We start from the raw sequence: 13,834 nt of genomic DNA on the forward strand, positions 1-13,834 counted from the left end.
TTTCCTTGTAAAAAAGTACCATCCACAACAACCACTTTCCTCAAGAATGGAAATCCCTGAATGCTTGCACCAAATGCTAGAAAACAGTACTTAAATCTTTGAACTTCATCAACTTCAAGCTGTGTAAAAGTTCCAGGATTTGCCCTTTTTATCATATACAAATATGTAGGGAGCTGCTCATAACCACTCTCTGGACTACCCTTGACCAACTCGCGAACGTGCCTTAGCGTTCGATATGTCTTCCAATAATCCATCTATCAAGAACAATATTATTTTAGATTGTTATGAAACTAAATAAACGGTATAATGCTAAATAGAACTAGAAGGAATAATTTTACCTTGATTTGAAAACGTTTATTCAACGCTTCAGCAACATGCATTGGCAGTACCTTGGGACCAACTCCACCAACAAAATCTGTGTACAACTCTCCTAGAATATGATGATCTGCTTGTCGGGCACGCATAGAGCGCTCTGTTACTGAACATGTATGTGCTGAAATAAACACACGCACCTCAAACTTGGGAAAGTGACTTAATGTTGCAGCTCTTACCCCCCACTTGCATCCTTTAACCCAAGACTTAACAATCAATAGTGTTGGTCTCGATTTGTAAACATAAAAATCAAACCTTTGTACCAAGGTTAGTATCTTCAACCGTGTTTCTAGGTGCTCCTTTGTATCATACATTTGCCCAACAGCCAAATTCACAGAAGACAAGTCTATCTTTGAGACATAAACTGGTTCTTTATTTTCTTCAATAAAAAACGATGAACTCCTTTTCTTCATTGGCAATTTATGATCCTCTTCTTCTGGCGGAATTCCATACAAGGTAAAATTCTCATCATCAGAATATGTTCCATCAGAATCATCACAATAATCAAATCTACTATCATCTTCATCGATCTTTTCATGTTTTGCTTCGCTGGTCAAATCAAGATACTCTTCTCCAACTAAATCGTTTTCATCTCTTCCTCGTTTCTTACCTTTGTGATTCGAATCAGTCCGTATTTTCTTCTTCACTTCAACACAAAGACGACATGTATCCCTTTTCAATTGTCCCAGAAAAGTGTGCAACTGACGAGAATTATCAATAATAATTGGTGGTGTATCAGCGGGTAAATCCTGCAATAACCTCGTCGAGATCTTGTAACTCAACACAACATCAAATACCTTGTTATCCAGTCTGTAATCCTCATATACCATTCCAATGCAATCATCAAAACTGCTTAGATCATTACATTCTAGAATTCGTGAACCCCTTTCATTATCGACAACAAACAACCATTTATTGTTGTCGAAGATCCAATTACCACAAACGAGAATCACCTGCTTCATATTCTCTTTATTGTGTAACGATGCACTCAAACGTGAAGGAAGCGATGAAAAAAAAAAGAACCTAAAAGGAAAATAACAGAGAAGTCGATTATGAACCCCAGAAGGAAAGAAAGCATGATTAAATCCACATTGGGAGGGAAGGAAGAAGGAATCTATGGAAAAATAAGATGAATCCTAAAGAGAAAAAAAAAAAGTTAGAGTCGATATTGGGGGAGGCACGAGACAAACAAGAAAGAATAAGGAAAACCCTAGATTCTTGCCATATATGTCACCTACTTAAAAAGTCTGTCGCTTAACCATAAAGAAAATCTGTCGCAAAACACACTAATAAATCTGTCATCACCCTGAAAAAAAAATCTGTTATCAAGCAATAATATAAGAAAAAATGTCAGTAACCTCTAAAATAATTAATCTGTCATTACAGAAAACAAATCTGCTGTCACTATATTAACAAAAAAAATATGTTATCATTGTATTCATATATAATAAATCTGTTATTAAGCAGCAAATTTTATAGTAAAAAAAACAAAACTGTCATAACATAAGAAAATCTGTCACAACATATAGTGTGAATGTAGGTCAACATAACAATTTTAAAAAGACTTTAGAAAATCTGTTATCAAACAACAGATTTTTCCTTCAATCAAAAAATCAGTCATAACTAAAAAAAATCTGTTACCACTAGGTGTCAAACTAGTAAATATTTTTTCGTTTATAAATCTGTCGCAATGTGACAGATTTTTAAAGGGAAAAAAAACTGTTACAACATTCAAAAAAAATCTGCCACAAAATTCCTAAAAAATTGTCTAAAATAATGAAAATATGTCATGACTTTGTAAATAAGTCTGTCGCGTTTAAAAAATCTGGTGTTCAAAAAAAATATGTCGTTACATACTTCAAATAAATCTGCCATAAAAAAACAAATTTGCCGTCAAACTTTTCAAATTAATCTGCCATCCAAAATAAGTCTGCCAACAAAAATCTGCCATGGACAAAAAATCTGCCACTAACAAAATAATCTGCCATTACATGTTTGGCAGACTTTTATTATAAAAAAAAAACGAAATTGCAGGAATTTTTAATCAAGGGTAATATTGATTTTTTTTTTCCTAACAAAGCAAAAAAAAGTATTTTAGGTATGAAAATAATCCAACTAACCCTCAAATTTTATGAGCTAATCTAGCAATTAACTGCTCAATTTGGGTCAAACTAGTAATTTTCCCTATTTAAAAATACACATAAATTTCTTTTCAATACAAAAAGTTAAAATTATTGACCAATGCACTTTTTGTAAGTAATTTTTTCATAGTTTTTTTGTGAATGCCAAAATTACTAAAAATAAATTACTTACCAAAAGAGATTAATTTTTCAACTTTCAAAAAAAACAAAAAAAAAAGGAGATTACTTACCAAAAGAATGACATAGTCAACTTTACAAGCAAGTTGACGAATCAAACACGCACCGTTTGGGTAAGTTGACTAGGCTCATAGTAAATTAGCTGCGCTGCGTAGCATTAGATTATTGACTTTTAACTCTTTAGTCTTATAGACGGATGAATAAAAACAGTCTTCGTTTTGAATCTCCCAGATCTCATCTCATCTCTCTCTCTCTCTCTCTCTCTCTCTCCTTTGCTTCTCCAAAACCTCTATTAACTAGGTTAAGCCCTCACTCTCTATCTCCATGTATATCTCTCCCAAGCTTTCTTCGTAGCTTACCGTAAATTTTTACACCTTTTTGAATGATTTGTTTGTTCCCGACGAAGCTGCCTTCGCGTCGTTTCGTCTCCCTCCTCAAATTTTCTAAGTTTTCTCTAGTTTCTGCTACGTGAGTATATGCTTTATGTTTCGAATCGAGTAGATTGAGCTATGGTCACTGTATTTTGTAAAGTCTTTTGAACCCTAGTTTTCTGGATTTTTTTCTTTCTTTTTTTTGGGTCGGGCGAAACGAGCTGGGATTGACTTAATTGCTCTAGGAACTGGAATTTTTTTTTTTTTTTGTTAGATTGAGATATTGCTTTCTTATTCTTCATTCTTAAGCAATTTACGTTAATCAAATGTTGTTATTGCTTAAGGGAACTAAATCTTGTGTGGCTTGATTTGGATATGAATCTATGGTTTGTTGATTCGTTTCTTAAGGGAACTAAATCTTGTGTTGGATATGATTCTTTTGGTCTTGAAATAGTGTTTTGAATGCTATTTAATGTGTAATTTTGTTCTGGGATTTCTGATACTGTTGTTTTCTTACTACAGGGTATTTTTTTTATGGGTGATTTGTGAAATTGTTTTGAGGATATAAGCTTTACAATTTTGTTTAATAATGGAAGCTGAGGATGGGCTTGACCTACCAGCTTCAAGCATTTTTGGTTCTGAAGTACAGAAAAGTAGTATTGAATCTGGGAATAGGTCACCTGAGGCTAATCCTATAGTTGGCAATGATGAGAACGTGAAAAGAAATTTAGATATGGAGACGGATTTGGATCCAGTGGAAGAGAATTTGAGAACTGTGGGGGGGCAGGAGTCTGGGGAAATATTAACAGAGCAGGTTGGTGACGGTATCAATGTGAGTGTTGAAAGTTTGGTGGTAGATGAGAACGTGGGTATCAAAAAGGAGACACTAATTCAAAGTGCTACTTTGGATGTTAGTTGTATCCTTTTCTTTGCCCTTCTATTTTGAAGGTTGCTCGCAATTATGATAAGACATGGCACCTGATCTGTTTTTGTAGTTATTTGCTACTCAGACTCGACGCCTGTGATTATGTTATCTTCTTCTGTTTTTCCATAATTCGTCATAGCAGCTAAATCGGGTGTTAAAAGACCCCGAACATCGTCTGACGAGCAGCAGCCTACTGTCTATGTTACTTATAAACACTTGACGAGGTTAGTTGAAAAACGAGTCACAACTCAACTGCATGTAATTTTAAGTTGCATAAAGTGGTGTTTACACAAGCATTCCCGTTATTATGTGATTCCCGGATTTACCATTGAATCAATTTTTAATGGACTGCATCTTTCAGAGCTAGCAAGCAGAAGCTGGAAAGTTTATTACAGCAATGGTCAGAATGGGAGGCTGAATATACGTCCTTGGCTCAGGTATCTCTGAATGGAGAAGGTCATTTACTCTCTAAAATGTTCTCTGTAGCATAATTAATTGTGAATGAATGTAATCATTCTTCAATGTTTGATTTAATTAAGATTTCGTTAAGGGAATCTTTGTTGGATATCGAGCTGAAGAAGTGTGCAAGAATATGATACTAAATAATCGTGGACCATATAAAGTATCTATTATATTATGCATGCTTTGGATCACCAGTTTGCTATCCTTGCATTAAATAGGCCTTAAAGTATGTATTATTGTTTATGATGTGGATCTTCAGTTTTCTATCCTTGCATTAGGTAAGCCTTAGCCATATTTGTACTAAGGAACCAATTATTTTCTTATGTAAAACAGAACTAGCATTGACTAAGGCATCCTTATCATAGTCCCTAACATCGAAATCATCTAGTTTATATGATAAGATTATAGACTTCACATGGGGAAGTTGTTCGTTGATTAGGTTTTCGAATAAATTTTTTGACTTATCATGTATGAAACTTAAAGGTATAATCTTTTCACTGGTTATATGCTCAGAATCAAGAAAAACCATTAGAATCTGGTGAAGAGATATATTTCCCTGCCTTACGTGTTGGATTGCAGAAGACTTCATCTGTGGTGAGTGAAAATGTTGTCAACGCTATTAAAAGTTGTTAACTATCTATATCAGTAATCTTCATAACATGACAATTGGTGCATTCTTGCATATGCAGTCATTCTGGATCGATAACCAAACTGGCCCGAAGCCGTTGGAAGAGTTTGTTCTAGTGGAAAGTAGCACCACTCCTCTTTATGACCGTGAATTTGCAATTGGTTTAAATTCAGCAGATGGCTCAAGAAACTTGGAAGGGTAAATTAAATCTTAGATTTGTATCAACTTCCATCTGTTTCTTATTTAAGACTGTGATACATCCTTTAATTCTTCTTTGCTTTTATTTGTTGTAGAACAACCTAACCGTGAATGTTTTAATGATCTTGCATTCATGTAACATTTAATGTATCTGTTGTTTCAGAGGATTGGAGATTATTGATGATGATCCTCCACGTTGCTTCAATTGTGGTGGCTACAGTCATTCCTTAAGAGAATGTCCAAAGCCTTTTGATCGGTTAGCGGTTAATAGTGCTCGGAAGCTTCAGAAATCCAAACGAAATCAGAGTAGTAGTGGGCCCCGTCTACCATCGAGATATTATCAAAAACCTCAAACTGGAAAGTATGATGGCTTGAAACCCGGCACACTTGATGCAGAGACACGTCAGCTTCTGAATCTTGGGGTAATTTTGAACCTTGTCTTTCTGTGTATAGGTTCTTACCTATATTCTCGAATCAAGATTTCTTAGATCATTGCTTTCCTCTTTTGAAGGAACTAGACCCTCCTCCTTGGCTTAACAGAATGCGAGAGATTGGGTACCCTCCAGGATACTTAGGTAAGCTTTTCTACTCTGTTTTCTTATCATTCATGTACATGGAAAAGAATTGGGTTTTGCTGTTATCGCACAGGAGCTAAACTGTATTAGATGTTCTCACACTTTCTATTGTATCTGCTTCATCCTGTCTCCAGCTCCAGAAGATGACCATTTGTCTGGAATCACTATATTTGGAGAAGAGGTGGAGACTCGGGAGGAAATAGAGAGTGAGGATGGAGAAATTTTGGAAAAAGCACCCCCTCCAGAGCCAGAAATGAAAAAGACAGTCGAGTTTCCAGGAATTAACGCTCCCTTGCCAGAAAACGCAGATGAGTGGCTTTGGGAAGCTGCACCTTCACAGAGGAACAATAGCAGAAGCGACCGATGGCAGCAAAGAACAAGCAGAGGAAATGATTACAGAGACGATGGTCCGCTTGGTGTTGAATCATCGAGTTATCCTCCAAGGTATGGCAGTAGATATGATTACGGGTATGGGTCAAAAGATTATAGTTCGAGATCAAGAAGCCCGGAGTTAGATAGATCTGTATCCGAAAGAAGTAAGAGGGATTATTCTTTTTATGACGCTGATTTCCGCGAGAGAGATAGAGACAGAGATAGAGACAGGAACAGGGATAGGAACAGAGACTGGGATAGGGACAGGGATATGGACAGAGACTGGGATAGGGACAGGGATGATCGTGATTGGTCTTATAGGTTAAGCAGCAGAAGATGAAACTGTGAGATTGTTAGCTGTGTATCATGTATGTGTATGGTTAGGGTTTCCTTTTCTACATTCTCTTTCTCTCTCTCTAAGTTGAATTTGTTGTTGTATCATGTCCATGAAAGTGGAAGCTTTTTTTTTCTTAGTTATCAGACTTTGGGTTTATACTTTTGACTTTTATACTTTTTGATTTAGTCTGCTAGAAAGGTAGTATCTCCTCTAGCAAGTTTCTTTTGACGCATAAGGTTTTACTATATTGGGTATGTCTTCAAAACTATTTGTATCTCCCTCGAATGTTTTATATAGCACCACAACTCCACAGAATTCGAACCTCCATGTCGGGCCACACAAATTGGAAGTTGTAGTCCAGTTTCCTCTTAATTTGGAAGTTCCTAACGTACGTTGAATTTGTTGGTTTAAGACTTACACTGATACTAAACTACTTAAAACTAACAATAAACCAAATTAAGAATCTGAAGCATCTCCTCCATCTCTCGATCACGAAACCAACAAATACGTTAAAGAATCTCAGAATCATGAAACCAACAATTGCAGAGTTAAGCTACAATGGCCTTTTGCGCAATCTTGGCGTGTAAGTCTTTCATCATCTTGTCTTGGGTTAAGGCAAGATCTTGCATTATCTTCAGGAGTCTTTCTTCTTGTTGAGGGCTCCTTGAAGTGATAGGTTTCTGAGTGTCAAAGAAGTAGCTTTTGTTGACATCGACGTTCATGACTTCTTGTGGATCCAAGTGTTGGTCCATCGAGGAGCAATATCCTTCTCCATGGTACAGATTAGGTGAATGGGAAGCTTGTCCCATAGGTGCTCGATCTCCAGAGGATCGAGTAACAGGTGGGCAACGAGGTGCCTAAGTGGTGATGCATGGGATGGTCAAGAGTGACCAATGCGAGAACCATGCATTCAACAAAATTGTCTGGATGTTTCTCCGTCTGTGGCTTAGTAATGTGATATAAGTTATGCAATTGTGAGGTTTTGAAATTCATAAGGAAGAGCGTCGAGGTCCATCCTCAATGATGAGGCCTACATATCGGCCGTACCGTGCCTTTGGTGCCAACGTCAAGCAACTAGCAAATGGGCAAGGATCATGAGTAACGTCTAGGACACCTTGCTTTTTAATTTTTTCTTTTTGATTTTCATTTGTTTCAGGAGACCTTGAGGATGAACCTCGACGCTCTCCCATACGATTTTCAGAATCTCACAATCGTAAAACTTATGTCGCATTACCGAGCCACGCATGGAGACCCATCCGGACCGTCAGTTCACTCGATGCATGATTCTTGCATTTGTCACTCTCAACCAGCCCATGTACCACCACCTAGGCGCCCTTGTCGCCTATCTTTTACTTGACCATCTGGAGGCCAGGCACTCATGGGACCAAGTCACTCACCCTATGACCACGCTGTCAACTCATTCACTCTGTACAACGCGGATCTTCCATGCTTCGCCACAGACCATCACTTTGATCCACAAGAAGTCATGAATGTCGATATCAATGAAAACTTTTTCTTTGACACTTGCAAACCAATCACTTCAAGGAGCTCTCACACTGAAGACAAGCTCATGAAGATGATGAAATAACTTATTTTGAGTCAAAAGGAGGCCGATAAAGTTTTACACGCTAAATTTGATAAGATGAGTATCGAATTCGGAGCTAAGTTTGAGGCTATGACCGAGGACATTACACGCTTGGAGGAACAAATAGAAGCCATCAACAATCAAGTTTCGTACGACATGGAGTATATTGATAATGATAGAACAAAGATTATCAACATGGGTTACGCCATTGATACCATTGAGAACCGCCTAGAGTGGAAGATTGAAGCCTTACAACAAGTATTCAATAACCCAGACGAATGCAAAAATTGGAGTTATGATCAAGTCTATCACCCTATTGAAGATGAAGAAGGATATGGAACCTCACATGAGTATCCAACTGATCCTAACAAGTCCAAGGAGTGGACTAGAGAAGAATATTACCATTATGAAGATTTGCCAATAGAGAATGATGAGTCTTATGATCTATCATCTACTAAAGAAGATGGAGAAGAAGAGTTCAAAGACTTCTACTGTTGCATGACATTTCAGATTCCTAATGAAGAAATTCCTAAATCAAGGAGCGTGATTCTTGGCTAGAGACATATTCAGTTAAACATGAAGATTCAACAGTTACGAGCAAAAAAGCCAAGATCAAAACAGACGCACACAAAGAGAATTATTGCATTCAATGTATGAATTTATGATTTAATTTAGTATTAGTAGTAGAGTTGTAACCTCGCTTGAGGTAGCTGATCTTCAAGGCAAAAATCTTAATAAAGTACATTCTTCCACAAATAATTGTTCTGAAGGAGTGTTGATCTTCAAGGCAAAAATCTCAACATCATGTCCTTCCGGTATCAACGGCTGAATGGCAGATCAATTTTGAGAGTGTTGGTGAGGAGTGTCGAAATCTGCGACTCTTCGAGTTAATGAATCACAAGTATGACAACCCATTCTGCGGATCCCACAAGCCCACCGCTAGCCGCCCCAACAGACTCCAAGTGACAGTTTGTCCTGTGGGAAGGTTGTTAAAGGGTGGGGACTAGGGTTCGAGGAACGTCTGGCGCACCAATAACCTGCTGGTGGATTTGGATGAATAGTTCCATTTCCACAGTGAGGGGTTAGGATCGATGCCCTGCAGGGCCAGCTTGGGGCCTATGGGAAGAAGTTAGCGGGTAGGCTAGTGGGGTCCACGGGACGGGTTTTTACAACAAGCTCCAGCAATTTCTTGATCATTCCTCCAAGGTGGTGGATCGTCAAGCTCTCTCGGGGCTTGGTTTTGGTCCTGCATTCGAGCTAGGCTTGAGAGTACTTGAAACGAAAAATAAGAATATTATAGTAAACTCAAAAATAAAACGTCTTATACGATATTCTAGTCCTAAACTCGTAGGTAACCTAAGTAGTCCCCGAAAACGGTGCCAAAAGCCTTATGTGTATGGGTTTCACCTCAATCTTTTACCTCAAAAGACCACCTGACTACTGTAAGAGCAGTTAATCGGTTGTAGTATTTAAGGATCGATCCCACATAGACTAATAAGCTACGCGTCAAGTTTTATGAAGAAGGAATATGGCTAAGACAAAATAAAGGGGGTATGTTGTGGGGTTTATTACGAACAAAGTGTTGGGCAACAGATAATCCTTATGGTATCATGGATTGAATCATACTAAGAAACTAAACAGGGAATTTCCAACCATTAATGCTCAAGAACTCAAATGTGGATTAAGAAACTCGCCTATTCCCACAGAACCGGATCACTATGTCTAGACAACCTATGTTAATCTATTTACATGGGTAATAGGAGCTAAATATACCTAAACAATCCAACTTTGATATGTTGATGCCTCTCTATTTTACACCTTTTTAGGCATTTTTTTTATCATGTTTTGCATTGTCTAGAGTATAATCTTAGCATGTTTAGGTCTTTAACCTTAGATATTTGCATTTAGGTTGTTTAGGGTTTTGCAATTTTGCATTGTTATACTTTGGATGAAAACAGGTGCTTTGGAGCTTAAAAATAACCAGAATGAGGAGTCACTCGAGCATGTACCCGAAGGTGTGATCATGCAGAAGAACAACCTGAAGCCTTCACCTGAACAAGCAGATCTAAGCGCAAGAAGAACCACCCAAAGCCCAACTCGAAGAGGTGCATTGACCCTAGCCTCGTTAGGACTTCGGATAATGGCTGTGCGGCTAGGTCAAAGGGTTTCCATATATAAACCCCTTCCTATATTGGCAGCCACACATCACGACTTAGAAAAAGCGAGAGCTTAGAGAGAGATTGAGAGCCGATTTTACAGTAATTTTTTTTAGGATTTCTTACTTCTATTTTTACAATTCTTCTACTTAGATTATGTATTACATTTCACTTCTTTCGAATACATTATTTGCTTTCGTTTATCAATATCTTTATTATGCAGTTCCTGTTCGTTTCTCTGCTTATGTCGATTATAATGAGATCAGTGTACTGAACCAAAGTTTCTAGGGATGGGATAGGCTTGTAGGTATTATTAATCGATTAGGATGTTTTAGATTGAGTGTTTATATGAAATATCCCTTCTGCATTAATGTTCTTAGTGCTAGTTTCAAACCGAGGGATTAGGATTAGATTCTAAGCATTTCTGCACCGAGAGATGTACGATGAAATGCCTGAATAAACTAATGCCAGAGATTTACTTACTTAGCCTAAGAGATTAGATGAGCAAGGAGTTTATTGATGATAGTGAATTGGATTTTAATGCCTACTTGGTCATGTTTCTCCAATGAGAATTGGGCAAGAAAGTGATTAAGGTTGATTTTTTCTACCATGAGAGTGGATTAACAAGGTTCAGAAATTCATTGTCTAGGAAATATATTGCTTGAGGCCTATAAAACATTCTAGGTTGGTTTGGAATACTTATGAACCGATTACCCCATCCTTAAGAGCTTTTCTATTTTGATTGTTTAAACTTTTATCATTCACTCGACCACCAATCTGACGTGGTACTCGATCATCAACATCATGTGGTGCCTCGAGTTGTTCGTCATTCTGTTCTTGTTTTCTTATCAGCCGATCACCTACTCGATCTGGTACTCGATTGCTTGCATCGTGTACCTCAATCGTGTAGTTCTTTGTTTTATTCTTATTATTTCTGTTTGTTCGAGGTTGTTAGATAAAACCACTTTATTGATTGGCTTGACTTGCATTGCCTTGAGTGCATCCTATCTGTTTACAACAACCATTTGGATTAATAACCCTTTATACAACAACTGCATAGGGAATTGATACCCTGGGTGTAAAAAATCTATATCAATTTGGCGTCGTTGTCATTTGGTTGATTTATTTGTTATGTTTAGGATTTCAAAACTTACTTCATCAAGTTCTTTTTATTTTATTTATTTTGGTACTGACTTCTTTGTCTTTTCTGCTTGTTTGTTTTGTGTTTCAGGTACAACCCGATCACCAGGATCGCGTTTACCATCAAGTAGTGCATACGAAAACGATCCAAAGGTAGCCAAAGCAACAACCTGAGGTGGAAATGAATCAGAAAAACGGTCCAACTGCCCCTCAAGAGAGGAGCAACATTGGAGCTGGAGATGCTCCATCTACTCATACTCAGAGGCATGACATTGTGCCTCCTACTGTTCAGAACAACAAGTTTGAGATCAAGAGTTGTCTCATCCAGATGATCCAGAGCAACAAGTTTCATAGATTACCAATGGAGGATCCATTGGATCATCTAGATGAGTTTGATAGGCTCTGCAGCCTAACCAAAATTAATGGAGTCGGTGAAGATGGCTTCAAACTGAGCCTAAGGAGTCTATCACCACATGAGAGGATTGTAGGAAGGGCTTCCTAGCTAATTTCTTCTCCAACTCCATAACTACAAGGCTGAGGAATGGCATCTCTAGCTTTTTTCAGAAGAACAATGAAACGTTTGTCGAAGCCTTCGAACGTTTCAAGGGATATGCCAGCCGGTGCCCACATTATGGATTCAGCAATGCGTCCTTACTCAGCACCATCTACCGCAGCGTTGTCCCTAAGATCAGAATGCTGTTGGACACAACTAGTAATGGCAACTTCCTCAACAAGGATGTTGATGATGGTTGGGCTCTTGTGGAGAACTTGGCTTAATCTGATAGTCACTACAATGAGGACTATGACCAGATAATCAAATCGCCAGGAAACAAAGACGAGAAGTATATAAGGGATATGAAAGCCCTTAACGACAAGTTGGACAAGATACTCCTCAGCAAGCGCACAACATCAGCTTTGTCTCTGACGAAGACTAGTCTCAGCAACAAGATCAGGAGACTGTGCAGAATGAAGATGTCAACTACATCAACAATCAGGATGGCTACAACAAAGGTTACAATCAGTACAATGCGGGTCCACCAAACCAAACTGTCCCATACAATAGAGGCTACAACCAATGACCTCAGTACCTTGGTCGCCCCCAACAACCCGATTTGGAACAAGACCTGCATAGCCTCCTAAAACAAATTTTGCTAACTCAGACAAGTCAAACCATTAACACAGCAAAGAGATTCACTGACATGGACAGTCTCATCGCAACCACCACTAAGGGTCTGGCCCATAATTTTGACACTATGAACTCCCGAATCAAGCAGGTTGAGGGCAAGATTACGTCTACCTTTGTTACACGCGCACCCACACATGCAATTGTCTTACACATTGGACGCATGTTACCAACCCGGGAAGCACCAAATACCATCACCTAGGACCGTGATGACATAGATGGGGATAATTTTGGTTAGGAAACAAATCAGCAGCTCCACCCGATCCAGCACCCGACTACTTGTGTACCTGATTGGGTTGACCCTCGATTAGAACTGAATCCTTCTAATAAGACAGGTGGCGAAAAGCAGAAGGAAATACACTTTATTCCCCCGCCTTACAAGCCGCCTTTACCATTTCCTGGGAGGTTTCACAAAGAATTTCTAGAGAAATACAAGGCCTTGTTCGACAAACAGATTAAGTAGGTTTGTATGCCTCTAATGGACGCATTTGCCCTCATACCTCCATACCAGAAATTCCTGAAAGATGTAGTGATAAAGAGAATCAAGCAAGTCCAATGGACGGTAATTGTAGTGACCCTCACTACGGGATAAAAATTTTCCTGAGGAATTGACCCGGGAAGGGCTCAAAAAGGAAGAGAGATGGAGGCAGAAAGGAACTGCCGAGAGATGTCCGAGAAAAATTAAATCGAGCAACAGGCCGATTAATTAGTACATACCAGGGTACGTGGTAAGCGCAGGACAGTGTATAGTTACGGACGAGTAGACGTCCATGCGAACAGTACCGTAACCATGGAGGGTTACGGGAAACGAGAAGTAACCCGCTAAAATAATATTTTATTTAAAGTGGAGTTAGTGGGCAATTAATTAATTAGTTTTCGTCGACTTTCCACTAACTAATTAATTAATCGAAAATGGAGTGAGTGGGAGATTAGTTTATTAAGGAATCGGCTAAGTGGAGAGGAATATTCCCCCACTCACATGAGAAGAAGAATCTGATGATGACACCTCACTTCTTCGTTTTTGCCAAGTGTTGGCGAGAGAGAATGTGGAGCTGCCACATACCCCCTTGCGTGTGCTTCAAGTGCTTGCCCACACTCTCTATTTAAAGCCTCTCTTTTTCTCACATGGAGAGAAAAAGAGGGAGAAACGCCTAAAGGCTGTTGGCGAGAGAGTGGAGAAGAAAAGAGAGAATTTCTTCTAAGTATGAGAAT

At 38.5% G+C, this 13,834-nt stretch overlaps 1 protein-coding gene across 4 annotated transcripts; it reads left to right on the forward strand.

The window, feature by feature from the left end:
* LOC104724235 lies at nt 2,908-6,790 on the forward strand. Of its 4 annotated transcripts, none has more exons than XM_010442697.2 (9): nt 2,908-2,990; nt 3,584-3,978; nt 4,126-4,210; nt 4,348-4,423; nt 4,962-5,042; nt 5,138-5,274; nt 5,438-5,696; nt 5,786-5,849; nt 5,984-6,790. In XM_010442697.2, exons 2-9 carry the CDS (start codon nt 3,651-3,653, stop codon nt 6,559-6,561), a joined length of 1,608 nt encoding a protein of 535 aa, XP_010440999.1. In that variant the 5' UTR covers nt 2,908-2,990; nt 3,584-3,650; the 3' UTR covers nt 6,562-6,790. The 4 variants fall into 4 exon arrangements, with proteins under 4 accessions (XP_010440999.1, XP_010441002.1, XP_010440998.1 ...); XM_010442700.2 differs by having other exon boundaries at nt 2,914-3,158; nt 4,129-4,210; XM_010442696.2 differs by having other exon boundaries at nt 2,915-3,158.

The sequence above is a fragment of the Camelina sativa genome, chromosome 11 (genome assembly GCF_000633955.1).
Source record: "Camelina sativa cultivar DH55 chromosome 11, Cs, whole genome shotgun sequence".
NCBI lineage: Eukaryota > Viridiplantae > Streptophyta > Magnoliopsida > Brassicales > Brassicaceae > Camelina > Camelina sativa.